The 14603-nt window shown below is 51.9% G+C and overlaps 5 protein-coding genes across 5 annotated transcripts; 2 read left to right on the top strand and 3 right to left on the bottom strand.

The window, feature by feature from the left end:
• Positions 1 to 243: 243 nt before the first annotated feature.
• On the bottom strand, positions 244 to 2364 carry PtrM4_000180 (uncharacterized protein; the record flags this gene model as incomplete). The annotated part of the gene is made up of 1 exon (XM_066102524.1): positions 244 to 2364. One exon carries the CDS (start codon positions 2362 to 2364, stop codon positions 244 to 246), a length of 2121 nt encoding a protein of 706 aa, XP_065964726.1.
• Positions 2365 to 3967: 1603 nt separating this feature from the next.
• Positions 3968 to 4909, bottom strand: PtrM4_000170 (uncharacterized protein; the record flags this gene model as incomplete). Its single annotated transcript, XM_066102523.1, has 1 exon — positions 3968 to 4909. One exon carries the CDS (start codon positions 4907 to 4909, stop codon positions 3968 to 3970), a length of 942 nt encoding a protein of 313 aa, XP_065964725.1.
• Positions 4910 to 6993: 2084 nt separating this feature from the next.
• PtrM4_000160 (uncharacterized protein) lies at positions 6994 to 7703 on the bottom strand (the record flags this gene model as incomplete). Its single annotated transcript, XM_066102522.1, has 2 exons — positions 6994 to 7422; positions 7686 to 7703. The coding sequence occupies 2 exons, from the start codon at positions 7701 to 7703 to the stop codon at positions 6994 to 6996; spliced, it is 447 nt and encodes a 148-aa protein (XP_065964724.1).
• Positions 7704 to 8230: 527 nt separating this feature from the next.
• PtrM4_000150 (Asp-protease-2 domain containing protein) lies at positions 8231 to 12337 on the top strand (the record flags this gene model as incomplete). The annotated part of the gene is made up of 4 exons (XM_066102521.1): positions 8231 to 9640; positions 9693 to 9741; positions 9814 to 10382; positions 10499 to 12337. 4 exons carry the CDS (start codon positions 8231 to 8233, stop codon positions 12335 to 12337), a joined length of 3867 nt encoding a protein of 1288 aa, XP_065964723.1.
• A 118-nt stretch (positions 12338 to 12455) lies between these two features.
• PtrM4_000140 (rve multi-domain protein) lies at positions 12456 to 14543 on the top strand (the record flags this gene model as incomplete). The annotated part of the gene is made up of 1 exon (XM_066102520.1): positions 12456 to 14543. The coding sequence occupies one exon, from the start codon at positions 12456 to 12458 to the stop codon at positions 14541 to 14543; it is 2088 nt and encodes a 695-aa protein (XP_065964722.1).
• Positions 14544 to 14603: the final 60 nt, after the last annotated feature.

Below are 14603 nucleotides of genomic sequence, written 5' to 3'. Positions count from 1 at the left end.
TTTTTAGAGAGAGAAACGAAAAAGTAACAAGAGGCAATTTAAGATACAATGAAAGTTTTAAAAGAGAGCGTGTGGGTTGTGGCATCTATGCGGCGTTTTGCCGCGAATCCTACACTGAATAATGCCAAGGAATTCAGCGGGTCTTTGTGAAATTCAAAAATAGAAATCACTCGTCATAGGAGTTCGTTACCTTCACGAAGGTCTCGAACTCTTGTGGCTGGTCTATTAATTGCGCGAGGTACGCTAGGCCTTCCTGTCTTGTGCGAGGGGCACGATGGGGCGTAGAGGCCACTTCTTGAAGTGTGTTGTGGCTCTCTTGCAGAACACTAGGTGTTCTGGCGTCTTGGGCCTGCCGCATAGGCATTTCGAGGTATCCTCGTGGTTGAATTTTCGGTGGTACCATTCAAAGTCGCCATGCGTTGAGCGTATCATAAGGACTTTCGCGAGTATCCTTCGGGGTAGCCATAACGCTGCGGGCGTGCGCCTAGTATCGTATGGCAGCTGCCATTGCGTGTACCATGCTGATAGCCTACTGCTCTTATCCTTCCACCAAGTGTCCCTTGTATGTTCGAGGAGGCGGCGGCCTACTGTTCGTATACCGGATCTTGTGGGGGAGGCGGCCATGCCGTATGGCTGGTGCGGGTCTTTGGCCTCGTTGTCAGCCAGCTGGTCGGCGAGCTCGTTTCCAACAATCTTCATGTGTCCCGGCGCCCACCGCGTTTTCACGTTGTAGGCCTCCATAGCTCCATGGATTTGGAGGAACGCCCATTGGGAGGAGGTAGGGGCGGTTCCGCGTATGCCCCATATTACCGAAGTGCTGTCTATGCAGAGTACGATCTCCCTCTGGCTAGGCAGTGAGAGTTGTAGTGCGTGTTTGAGTCCTCTGCACGCGCCTATAGCCTCCGCATCGAAGACGTGGCTAAGGGCATTTAGTGAGCCTTGTCCAGTCGCCACGGCGGCCTGGCCCTGGTATATAGCGTACCCGTAAGTGACCACCCTTGTACCGTTGATTTGTTGTTCAGACCCGTCTGAGAAGACAGTGATTGTCTCCTGTCCAAGAGACTCCCACCAGATGGTGAAATTCTGGGCAGCAATGTCCTTTCCTTGCCCTTGCGTTGGATCCTGCCTCGACCCGTCTGAAAAGTGAGGGCTGGCTAGGACGTTTCGGGGTGTGGCGGGTAGCAGTTGTGCTACGCGCTGAACCTTCGATCTTGGTATCCGTCGGTTGCCCGCTGCGCGTCCTCGTATGACTAGTGGCAGTGTAGTTCTATTAGTAAGTGGGTGCTTGTCGTCTATCGTGCGTAGGTGAACCGCAAAGCGGAGCTTAGCCTCCTCCAGCGCCACCTGTGCCGACGGCATCGCAGCTTCTCTTAGCAGTACTGCGTTTGGTGTTGTCCTCCACGCAGGGAGGATTGCCTTCGTGGCTGCTACTAGTGCCTGATCTATCGTGGTTAGGTGCCAGCCTACCCTAGTGCTGACCGTGGGTTTACGGGAAACCCTTGCAATTCGTGGGTTCTTCGTCCTGCCCTCGTACCATGTTTCGGCTCCGTATAGTAGTATGGGCAGGATACATGTTATGGCTGCCTTGCGTAGCGATCCTGCTGGAGGGCCGTGGGCTGTGTTGGCGAGGCTCCGGAGGTGGTTCGCTACTTTCCTGGCTTGCGCCGCCCTTTCCGCGACGTGCTTCTTGAAAGTTAGTCTCCTATCAAACCACACCCCAAGCCAGCGCAGCGCTGTCTGGCTTCCCCCCTGCGCAGGGGCTATAGGGTGAATTGTTTGATCTTCCAATTGGATTGGCGGCGCATGTAGTCCTTTCTGGCGCGTGAGGTGGATCAGCTCCCGTTTCTCTGGTGCAAACGTGATCTTGTTCGCAGCTCCCCATTCATTGATAGATTTGAGGTCCTCTGCTAGCAGTGCGACGTTCTCGTCTAAAGAGTGGGAGACCCGGTATAGGTTGATGTCGTCGGCATACCCGAACCGGAGTTTTCGGTCCTGGTTGAGTAGTTCAGCTAGGTATAGGGTGTATAGGACCGGTGATAGCGGCGATCCCTGCGGGGTGCCGCAGGCCACTCGATGTACAGGTGTAGTGACATTGCCTAGGCGTACTCGCACCCTCCTTTCCGACAGGAAGTTCTGGATAAATTTCCGGAGTAGGGGTGGCCACCCTTGTTGCCGCATTCGGTGTAGTAGCCTGTTTTTCAGTAGCGCGTCAAACGCCCCTTGGACGTCTAACGTGAGCATAGAGACATGCTCGTGTCTTGACCAAGCCATCTCCACGTCGTGTGTGAATGCGGTCGCCAGGTCCATCGCAGAGCGTTTTGGCAGCGCTCCACCGTGCTGTGGGCTTAGGATGTCAAAAGCCATAGCTGTGTGTGCTATGCGCCTTGCTATGATACGCTCGAGTCCCTTCCCTAGACAGGACGATAGGGCAATTGGTCTCATTGATCTGGGTGAGGACTTATCCTTCTTCCCGACTTTGGGTATCATGGCCACTTCTACCGTCTTCCAGGCGGCTGGGTAGTGGCCTTGTTCCATGCACGCCCGGTAGATGCCTAGCACTAGGTGTCTAATGTGTTCCCAGCATGCCTTTAGGAGTCGGACGGTCACCTGATCGGGTCCTGGGAGGTGCTAGATACTCCAATCACGTAGCGTTCAGTCTCCTCCATCGATATGTATGTGTCCCATGGTAGTGGCGTGGTTTGCGGGTCGTTGTCAAGAGGCGGTGGTTCTAGGAGGTCGTCCTCCGCCGAAAAACGGTCGAGGATTGCCTCTCTAAGTGCCTCAGCTTTCTCGAGTGGTGCTGTGATTGTCCTACCTTCGATTACAAGTGGGGTGTCCCGTTGGTCGAATGATAGTTTATGCCAGCCTACTAGCTTGTATAGATCTTTGTCGTTATTACAGCCGTCTATGCGCTGCTGCCAGTACGTTCTCTTGGCTTTTCGTACCGTAGCTAGGAACGCACGGGTGGCTTCTGAGGGGGATTGGCCATAGTCCGACTTTTCCTGGATATGCCGCTTATACGCCACTCTACAGTCCTCTGTCCACCATGGGGCGGAGTGGCCTTTTTCTCTATTTGGTGTTCCCGCCGCGTGCATTGCATCTCCTATAGCTTGGGTGATTCTAGCTATGCTTGCGTCGATTACGTCCGCTGGGGCGCTATTGCTAATTGGCTGTACGCCTACTGTGTAGAGTTGAACTAGCCCGGCAAACCTATCTATGTTTCTCTCGTGGACCCGGTAGTGATGCTGTTCTAGCACCGCTCTCCCTCGGCTTGGAAGGACAGTCACTAGGGTGAAATGGTCTGACCCTGTATACATATCTTCGCGGACTGTCGTTCTAGCGAAGGGTATATTTGAGAAGGATACGTCTAGCACGTGTCCCGCCCGATGTGTTGGGTTACCTGCCTCGCCGATGTAGGGTATGTCGTTCTGAGTGGCCCAGCGGGCGATCTCTGCCCCCCTATTGGCCGACGTGGAGCCGGGCTCAAAAAGTTCATGGCGGGCGTTTAAGTCACCCCCTATAAGGCAGTTACGGGGTGGCGTTAAAGCTGTGAGGTATTGAAATGTCGAGTCATTCTGTGGCTGCCTATAAACATTCAATATGCGGTAGCCGTTGGCCTCGATCCATAGCACATCCCGGCTGATGCGTGGGTGTATAAGAGTAGCCCTTATATTTGGGCTCTTACGGGTATAGGTGAGCACCCGTGGTCGGTCAGTTCCCCACGTTGTGGGGTTGTTCCAGCTTATCACTGGCGATATCATATGGAATCCTGGGTGTGTAGAGGTCCGGGTTCCAGTGAGAGTAAAGGGTTCTTGGATGCATACTATGTCTATGTCTGCTTCCCATGCACGTTCTAAGGCTGTAATGTGGCAAGGCGAGCTTCTGGCCACATTCACCCAGCATACCTGCATTTGTCTGTGTCGGTGTGGCGTGGTTTCGCCGGGTGAATTTGCGGGTTGTGCCCTCATTACGCACTAGATCCGAGGCTCATTTCAGTGTCAGCGTGCTCAGACGATGACGTATTAGGGTCTTGGTCAGCGGTGCTAGGCTGCACGCTTCTAGCAGACATTCGCGCTAGGTTGAGGTCTTGCGTAGTTGCAGCTGTTCTCTTAGACCTCCTAGTCCCTAGGGTGGTTGCGGGCTCTCTAACAGTGGCTGTGTTTAGGTTGTTTACGTCTTGTCGGCTTCTTTTACTTGCGTCCGTAGGTGTTCCCACAGGCTCAGTAGTATTAGCTATGTCGCCGTCCGTGATTTCAATGGAGGTTTCGACCGTGCTGCCTGTCTGTCTTCCTCTAGCTGGCTGCATTGCCTCAGAAGCACGGTCACCCGCCTCCCTAATGACTTTTAGTTCCCCCTTTGTGGGTTGGATGAGTCGGCCGTTCGCCCTCGTTGGGGCTGCTGGGCACTTGTCGTGGGTTGCTGGAAATGGGCCGTGGCAGTTGGCGCACTTTGGTGTGTCTTTGCATTGTTCTCCGTGTGGTCCCTGGTGAGTTGCCGTTGTTTTGCTGCATGTCGTGCAGCGGGCTGGCCTTGTGCAGCGGCTGGTTTTGCAGTACCCTAGGCAGCCTGGGTCGTGCAGCATTGCAGGTGAGTTCTTCTTTATCTCGTGCGCGTAGTCGCCCGTCCCAAATAGGCGAAACGATCGTACGGGTCTGGTGAAAGATATAATCCAGGTTGTCCTTCCCTCCGTGGGTCCATGTCTGGAGGGCCGGCAGCTCGCCGGTTCGATCCCTGTCTGGGACAGAGCTTCGCTGACTATATCGTCTATTGTGGTGGGTATACTTTCCCCTGTGATAGTGCGGTATGAGCTTTCTACGCCCTGGACTGCATAGTTCACCCATCGTTCAGGTAGTCTTGCGCTCTCGCCCTCTACCGCTCGGATCATGAGTTCGCGATTCTCCTGCCCCATAAGCAGGGCCTTGATTTTGTCGTTGCGGGGCGTAATCGCCCAGCCAGTCTTGATATGTTTTGCCGTAGGTATGTCGGAGGGGTAATTTCCTTAATCGCCTTTACAATAGCCATGCGGGCCGCAAATGGTGATGCCCGTTGGAGCCGAGCCTCCGCTCCAACCGCTATAAGGATACGGTTGTCAGTGTTTAGAGGTCGCCTAGGAGTTTGAGCTAGCTGCTTTGGGGCAGCCGTGGCCGCTTTCGTCGTAGCGGCCCCCCTTGCTGGGGGGTTGGATTTTTCAGGGTCCTAGCTACGTCCGCCCAGGAGCGGTGCGTAGTGTCAGAGTCGCTCCCTGAGTTTGGGGGCGTGATTAGGGGCGTGATTAGGGAGGTGTTAATAGCCCTTAGCACCTTCTGTTGAAGGTCCTTAGCCACACGGGCTCCGTCTGGGTCGGTGTACTTCCCAAGGCATCTGTCGACAGCTGTCGCTAGATCCGTTATGATGGAGTGGTGGAGGTTTGTAGCTTTTTGGGCTGCCTGAATCCGCTGGCGGACCGCTTCAGAGACAGCTTGATTGTAGGAGGTGGGCGCAGTGCTACCGATAGAAGGTTCAGCACGAGTATGTGCTCGCTGCCTCCTCTTGTTGCCGCGCAGGTCAGTATTAATAGGGCTCTCAGGCTCCTCTGATCGTGTATGGGGGGTTGGGCACTCCGTGGCGCCCTCTCTGGAGTTTCTACATTAGCCATTCTAACCACCTCCGCGAGAGCAGAAAGCGGTTATTTAGCTGAGGTAGTTACAGGCCGCCGTGCCGTTAAAATGATGTAAAAATCGTATAATTTTATAAGGGTCCCAAATTCCTTAAAAGTTGGTGTTCGGTGTTGTGAGCTTTGGTTGATGTTGTTGATGTTGATTATGGTTTAACGCCCTATCTGTAACCTCCCATAGGGTATTCGGGCGGGTCCCGCCGTGGTCTTATAGTGCTGTCGCACTTGCCTCGTGGAACCTATTCCTAGGTGTTTTGTATCTAAGGGGAGTGATGTCCTGCCTATATACATGTTCGTGAAAAGGACTCCCGCCATTTGAAGCCGTTTTCCTACAATATTCTAGTATTTCGTGGCTTGCGCCTTTGATCGATGCAGTACAGTAACTGCTTTTTAGAGAGAGAAACGAAAAAGTAACAAGAGGCAATTTGAGATATAATAAAAGGTTTGAGAGAGAGCGTGTGGGTTGTGGCATCTATGCGGCGTTTTGCCGCGAATCCTACACTGAATAATGCCAAGGAATTCAGCGGGTCTTTGTGAAATTCAAAAATAGAAATCACTCGTCATAGAAGGAGTTCGTTACCTTCACGAAGGTCTCGAACTCTTGTGGCTGGTCTATTAATTGCGCGAGGTACGCTAGGCCTTCCTGTCTTGTGCGAGGGGGCACGATGGGGCGTAGAGGCCACTTCTTGAAGTGTGTTGTGGCTCTCTTGCAGAACACTAGGTGTTCTGGCGTCTTGTTGTGAGCTTTGGTTGATGTTGATGTTGATTTTGATTATGGTTTAACGCCCTATCTGTAACCTCCCATAGGGTATTCGGGCGGGTCCCGCCGTGGTCTTATAGTGTTGTCGCACTTGCCTCGTGGAACCTATTCCTAGGTGTTTTGTATCTAAGGGGAGTGATGCCCTGCCTATATACATGTTCGTGAAAAGGACTCCCGCCATTTGAAGCCGTTTTCCTACAATATTCTAGTATTTCGTGGCTTGCGCCTTTGATCGATGCAGTACAATGACTACTTTTTAGAGAGAGAAACGAAAAAGTAACAAGAGGCAGTTTGAGATATAATGAAAAGTTTGAAAGAGAGCGTGTGGGTTGTGGCATCTATGCGGCGTTCTGCCGCGAATCCTACACTGAATAATGCCAAGGAATTCAGCGGGTCTTTGTGAAATTCAAAAATAGAAATCACTCGTCATAGGAGTTCGTTACCTTCACGAAGGTCTCGAACTCTTGTGGCTGGTCTATTAATTGCGCGAGGTACGCTAGGCCTTCCTGTCTTGTGCGAGGGGGCACGATGGGGCGTAGAGGCCACTTCTTGAAGTGTGTTGTGGCTCTCTTGCAGAACACTAGGTGTTCTGGCGTCTTGTTGTGAGCTTTGGTGGAGGAGCTGGAGGCTCTTCTTGAACTTGAGCACCAGCGCGAGCAGCCTCAACGCGTTTTTGACGCTTGTTGTTCGATGAGGTAGCTGCTGAAGCTCTCCTCTTTCCCTTTTGGGGTAGTTGTATAGCTTTAGCAGCGTCTCTCTCCTCCTTCTGGCGCGCGCGTTCAGCTGCTTTCTCAGCTCGCTCAAGCTCCCTCATCTCCTTGAGTCTCTGCCTCTCCACACGCCTCTCCTCGAGCTCATCTTGACGCTGCAGTCGAGCCTCCTCGCGCTGCTTCTTGGACCGTAATTTTTGGAGTTTCTCCTCCGTCTCATCTCGCTCCCGTACTGCTTCTCTAGCTCGAGCCTCACGCAGCTTGCGAGGAGACCAGAAGACAAAGCCACCGTGATACTCCTAGCGCTGTTGAAGGTCAAGAGCTTTGCCCTTCTTCCTGTGCTTCTTTTTATGTTGAAGAGCCTCCTTTAAGCCCTCGTTCTTATGCTTTAAAAGCTTATACTGCATAGAGAGATGGTGAACGCTTAAGCGCAGCTTTCTTGCCTTATACTAATAGCTATCATTAACAGCAGCTCGTACTAGCCGATCGAGCTTTCTCCAGTCATAATCAGAGAGCCCTAACGATGAGCTTCTCTCAGCTTCTGGCGTGCTAGCAAATCTACGAAGGATAACGTTGGCATCTATCGGCTAGATCCTAGTGGCTTCGAAGGCCTTCAATATAAGGCTCTCTGTGAAGGAGGATATCCAGGCGCTCTAGAAGAGCGGGAAGAAGTCCCCTTTCTTAATTAGAATAAGGCCTTGAGCCTTATAGAGATAGTTAGTGAGCTCGTTAGAGTAGGCTTAAGAGCACAGTCCGCAACAATCAATTAAGTGGGTCCTAGAAGGTTCAGATTGGATTGATTGATTACCGCTTTAAGCCTAGTAGTTACCTATAGGAGTTTAAGCCCTACCTAGATAGGTAAGTGGGTCTAGGAGAGTGACCGGATTGAATTGATTGTTGCGGAGTCTAATTGCAGCAGCGAAAGAAGCTCAGGCCAAATCGCTAAAGCAACCAGCAATCCCTGACCAGAAGCTGATCTTCCAGCCGCCCTCGCTGAACATCCCTCTGCGAGAATATGACCAGAAACCAGCTCCGAAGCCTGCTCAGAAACAGCTGCCGCCAGGATCTGCGCCGACCAAGAATGAAGTCGACGGGCTTGTAGACAAGATGCTTCAACTTAAACTAAACAAAGCAAATCTAGAGATAGAACCTTGGAGTCTGCAGTGGACGCCTAGAGAAGCGGAGCTGATGGCAAATCAGGTTATTCGAGGAGAAGTCAACAGGCAGGCCGATGAGCGAGCAACAGCTCTGCGTAGTTATATGCCGCAGGCGTATCTGGCGCCGCCAGCCCAGAATCCTCGGTATAACAATGCGATGAACTATCAGCAGACGCAAGGGCAGCAAAGCCAGCAGGGATATCAGCAGTCAAACCAGCGACCAATAGGCTATCAGAACTACAGCAACAACTCGCAGACCTTTCAACCTAAGACAGGTTACGGGAACCAGAACAATCAGTATAGCCAAGTAGCTGGAGCAGGTTTCTTATGCTGGGTTTGCGATAAGACAGGTCACCAGAAGAATGACTGTCCGACTCTCCGAGGGTTTGTCGACAAAGGATGGTGTTATCTTGATGAAAGATCGCAACTTAACTGGGGAACCCCGAGCAACCCTCAAGGAAGGATTACTAACCTAGGCACTAGACGCTGGGCTGAAGCTATTTCGGCGGAGATTAAGCGGAGGTGGATCAAACAAGACATTGACCCACTTAGTTACGAGTCGCCCTTTCTGAAGGATCCTCAGAGTTCCCTCCCAGTAGAGAATAATGCGATATCCGTTCAGCTTGTCCCGGACTCCTCTGGTACAATTACAGCGGATGATTACGAGCAATTTTGGAACCTCTCTTCTGTTCTTGGCGAAACAGACTCAGACACAAGTAGCCAACTACGTGGAGCTAACCAGTGCAACAACAATACAGTAGCGTCAGCCACTATCGCACGCGCCGACACTAGGAAGAAGCCCTCTGCTAGCCACAACCCGTCAAAGGTACAGAAAGCTGCGCCGAAGGCAGTTCTGAAGAGACCCCCGGAGGAGCATATCCCCCATTTGCGAGGTCACAAGAACCGAGACGATAACTACTTCCTAGACCGCAACCTGAGCAAGGATCGTACAGTGCAATTTGCCGACACTCCTGGTCCAGCAGACACGGACATGCTGGATGCCCCTGTAGACAGCGAACCGAAGAAAGCGCCGAAAGATCCTCAGCCAGAAACCAAGGACAAGCACACTCGAAAACATCGCATAGTAGAAAAGTTAGCACCAGACGCGCAGAAGGTTATTCAGCAAATCCTAGATACCGAAATCAGCCTACCTCTCAAAACCGTGCTGGGAAATATGCCTGAAGTCCGCAAGAAACTCTTTCAGCAAGGCTACACAACTGAGGAGTTTAACAAGCTTCAGATTAACGCAACAAGTCACAGCCTAGAACAGGAGTCGTGCGAAAGCGACTCAGACGAAGGCCTTCGCCCTATTAGTCTGGTCAATTCCCTTTCTCTTGGGCAGTTACCCGATTATGTGCTTGTCAGAGATGTCAACAAGCAAGTCAAGCTGGCTTGATTCTTATCGATTGCAGATCACAGACAATATAGAGGCTCGTGCACAGTGGCACGTCCCAGAGAATGGTCTGTGATCTGCAATCGATAAGAATCAAGCCAGCTTGACTTGCTTGTTGACATCTCTGGTGCTTGTGGAAGCTGTTGCCGGCCGCGTGACGCAGTGCTACCATATTGACGCTGAGCATTGGACGGACGCGCAGATCAGTCATGTGCAACAACACATTATTGCTGAAGAAGATCAGGATGTCGGCCCGGTGGCCGATGACTCGATAGACAGTCAGCAAGAGTACGACCGAGCTGCGGGCATCGAACACCTTAGGAGAGACTGCCCTAAAGTTCCGATCGAGATTCGTGGCAATAACTTCCTCACCTTGCTTGATTCGGGAGCCGAGCTCAACACCATGAAGAGGGAAACAGCAGAGAAAGCCAATCTGCCAATTACCTCTCTGCCAAAAAGCATGAGTTCCGCACGTATGGTCTCCGCGAATGGAACTACGGAGTGCTTTGTAGGCATTGTCTGGGGAGTACCAATTCGCATTGGCCGGATTGAAGTCCGAACGAACTTCTTCGTTATAGAGTCTTGCACGAATCCAATTATTCTAGGAAACCCATTTCTGACTGATGCTCGCGCACGGATCGAATACGCCACCAATGGTCTAACCTACTGTCGTATATTCAGCGAAGATGGGGAGTTCAACACGAGGTTTGTGTGTGCGAGAGGCAATCGGATCAAGGCCCCAGGAGCCTATGCGGGCCCGACATCGGGAAACGCCAGGGGAGTGTGATGGCTGGCTCAACACTCCCTCTGGCTGATCGTAAACAGCTGGCTGAGTGCGGATCGACAGGGTATGTGAGCTCAGTGCAGGCACGCATGGGGATGACGGGGACAGAAAGAGAAGGGGAGGAGATGAAGCCGGTGACGGAGTGGCTAAAGAAAAAGCGGCTTGAGAAGCCAAGAGCACCTAGCGAGCAGAAGTACTTTTGCTGGGGCCCGAACACCTTTCTGGGCAAAGGCCCGGATGGTACGATAGTGGTGAAGGATGAGGAGGGGTTGTTTGTCGTGGCAAACGAGTGCGCTGAGTCGCTTTCGGATAACATTCTCTCGGAAGTAGTAGGCGCACTCGGTGGCTGCGAGTATGAGGAGCGAGGTGTGGATGTAGTGTGGAAAGAGCAGCTGAGTGACATTCGGAAGAACAAGACAGGCATGCCTATCGAAGTCGTGACCATGGTGAAGCTGAAGCCGAGCGAAGCTCAGAAAGAGAAGGGACACTTTGAGGTGAACGGCATGCACAAGCGCAAGGGGCAGAAGGTGGAACCTATAGATGACTCAGGACAAGCACCGCGAAAAGTTGAAGGCCGCTTAGACTGGAAGGAGAGGGCCAAAGCTAAGCAAGTGCCCAACGCCGACCATGCCCGAGCACCTTTCGCTCAATACTTTGAGCCTCGCTATGCAGATTTCCCAAGGGGTACGAGAGTCACGCCCGAACGGCTTAAGGAAATGAAGATATCACCAGATCTTTGGCCTAGGGAGCGACAGCTACTCGAAGAGCTCTTGTTCCGAAGGGAAGCTGCCCTGGCATGGGACTTCCGAGAGTCAGGTAGAGTGAGTAGAGAGGTTATTCCGCCAGTTGTGATCGACACAGTACCGCACAAAGCCTGGAGAGTAGACCAATTTCCAGTTCCGAGGAAGCTTCGGGAGATTGTTATTGAGATGATCCAGGATCGTATTAACAGAGGCACCTTGGAATTATGTAAAAGCCAGTATCGCAACCCCTGGTTCTTAGTGGCCAAGAAAGACAAAGGATACCGATTAATCAACAACGCCCAGAAGATCAACGGAGTTACCATTCGGGATGCCAATCCTCCGCCAAACCCCGATGAGTTTTCAGAAGAGTTTGCAGGTTGTGTTATTATGTCTCTCATGGACTTCTTTTCTGGATACGATCAAGTAGAGTTGCATAAGAACTCAAGGGACATTACAGCTTTCGCAACGCCTCTCGGACTAGTCCGGCAATGCACTCTACCTATGGGTACAACAAACTCAATTGCGGAGTTCGTCAGAGTCATGACGAAGATCTGTCGGGATCATATTCCTCACCGCTGCATGCCATATCTGGACGACGTCTGTGTCAAAGGGCCGAAGACGACGTACAACGAGGAAGAAATTGAGCCGGGCATCCGCCGTTATGTGGCTGAGCACCTTTCGAACATAGATCAAGTCCTAGCAGACATCGAGAGAGCAGGTGCAACTATCTCTGGACACAAGTCAGATTTCTGCTACGCATCTATGATTGTTGTTGGGTATCGTATTGATAAACATGGTCGTCATCCGGACATGAAGAAGGTTGAAAAGATACGCACTTGGCCAAACCCGAAGAACCAAAAGGAGGTCCGAATATTCCTCGGCATGTGCGTGTATTATCGCATCTGGATTATCGGATTTGCAATAGTAGCGGAGCCTCTTTTCCTTCTTCTACGGAAGAATGCGCCCTTCGTTTGGCTAGTCGAACAGCAGTCAGCCATGAACTTTCTAAAAGAAGCGCTGTGCAACACCCCGGCATTAGTATCCATTGACTACAGCGAGCCGCTCCGAGCGATCATCGTAGCAGCAGACTCCGCAACAATCAATCGGATCGGCATGATTGATTCCTATCTAGGTTAAAGGCTGCCTAATGAAGTAATTCTTTAACCTATATAGGAATCAATCATGTCAATCGATTGATTGTTGCGGAGTCTGCGTAGCAGTGGATGGTAGCAAGAAAGGCTGGGGAGCAGTCATCATGCAAGTGGACGCTAATGGACACAGGCACCCAGTTCGCTATGAAAGTGGAGTATGGTCAGTCTCGGAAAGAAATTGGGACTCGGGCAAGCATGAATGCAAGGCCCTGCTCCTTACGCTAAAGAAGCTTCGCTCATACCTTTACGGTGTACGTTTCACAGTGGAGACCGACGCAAAGACACTTGTTGCCCAGCTCCAGCGTAGTGCCACAGACCTTCCGGGTGCCCTTGTCACAAGGTGGCTAGCCCTCCTTAATCTCTGGGATTTCGACATTGTTCACGTTTCAGGAAAGAAGAACGTTGTCGCTGATGCCCTTTCGCGCCGGCCTGAGCCTGAGAGCTGGGAGCCCCCAGAAGAGCCGGAAGAGGATGTTGAGGACTTCATCGAGGCTCATCTAAACGCTGTTCAGCTGGTGGTTCAAGAGATATACGACACAACGCCGGCACTCCAGTATGGCTGCTGCCCAGCGGACCTCTCATTTTCGGACAAGCCCTTAGACGACTGCTACTCGGAGGAGTCGCAACAGCTTGCAGCATGGATCCTTTTTAGGAAGAGGCCGGAGCATCTCAACAAAGCGGAATTTCGGAAGTTCAAGCAAAAAGCCCTCCGAATGACGGTCAGGGAGCGCCACCTCTTCACACTGCCAAGTGGAGGACGACCATTGCGCAGAGTAGTAGACGACCCAGCCCAACAGCAAGAGATTATTAGAGAGCTCCACGACAACTCTGGGCATCGCGGCAAAGAAGGAACTTGGCGGAAGGTTTGGACCCGCTACCACTGGAAGGGACAGTATGAGCAAGTCAAGAAGTATGTTCAATCCTGTTCTGAATGCCAGCTGCACGCGTCGGCGACAGTACAAGAAGCACTTTGGCCTACGGAACCCCCTTCTTTGCTATTCGGCTGGATTACAATCGATGTTGTTCATATGCCACCAGGCCTGAATGGTCGCAAGTATCTGATTGTCGCTCGAGACTATGCATCAGGATGGCCGGAAGCCAAAGCGCTGGCCAAGAATGACTCGAAATCCGTTCAGAAGTTCCTGATCAACGATGTCTTTAGCAGATGGGGTCTACCACTCAAGATGTCAGCTGATGGCGGCCCAGAGAACAAAGGGCTAGTGGAAGACTTGCAACGCCAATGGGGTATCAACCGAGTCATTTCTAGCGCATACCATCCTCAAGGACAAGGGTTGATAGAGCGGGGGCATGCACCGATAGTAGCGGCGCTGAAGAAGCTTCGAGGCAACTGGGTTGACAACCTAGCTAATGTCTTATGGGCGGACCGAACAACAGTCAAGCGATCTACGCAAGAGACTCCAGCCTACCTTGTTTCGGGAAGAGAGCATATTCTCCCGGTAGAACTATCCATACCCACTTGGCAGACACTCCCTTGGGCAGAAGTCAAGGATACGCCTACGCTCCTAGCGATGAGAGCTCAGCAATTTAGTCGAAGGGATGAGCGTCTGCAGGAGGCAATCAACAGGACGGTTCGGCTAAGACAAGAGAACAAAGACTACTTTGATGACTCGAAGGTTCTTCGGAAAAACCCTTTAGAGGCTGGCGATCTAGTGCTATTACGGGACTCCTTTCATGAGAACGACCGATCGACGCTCACCAAGTTTTTGCCTAAGTGGACTGGGCCCTTCCGTATCCGGGCCTGCCATGAGAAAGGATGGTATAACCTTGAAGAGCTTGACGGAACGCCTTTTAGAAGCCACACGCCGGGTAACAGACTAAAGAAGTTTATCCAGCGCACAGTTATGGAGCTCCGCGACTTACACCCAGAAGATATACTAGACGATAGCGGAGATGAAACGATGCAGGAATCACTAGCACAAGAAACCTCTGCAGATCCGATATATGGTCAGGATGCTCCGATGCAAGGGTCATCAGGTGCGCAGCCTAGTATAGAAAGACGTTACAATCTGCGGCGTTCGAATCCCGCTCAGCAACCTTTGGCGAACGTGCCACAAGATGTTGCTGAAGATGCAGATATTGCGCGAGCATTGAGCAAGACTAGGAGAGCAGTAGCGGTGGTGCCTCGGGTGAGAAAGGGCTTTGATGCATCTGAGTATCGTTCATTTCTCTAGTTGCGCAAATCCGAGGTGTTAGTTCCCTGAGCGAGGGAGGCGAGCTAAACCACCGAATGG

The sequence above is a fragment of the Pyrenophora tritici-repentis genome, chromosome 1 (genome assembly GCF_003171515.1).
Source record: "Pyrenophora tritici-repentis strain M4 chromosome 1, whole genome shotgun sequence".
NCBI classification, from domain to species: domain Eukaryota; kingdom Fungi; phylum Ascomycota; class Dothideomycetes; order Pleosporales; family Pleosporaceae; genus Pyrenophora; species Pyrenophora tritici-repentis.
This window is presented reverse-complemented; position numbering and strand designations above follow the sequence as displayed.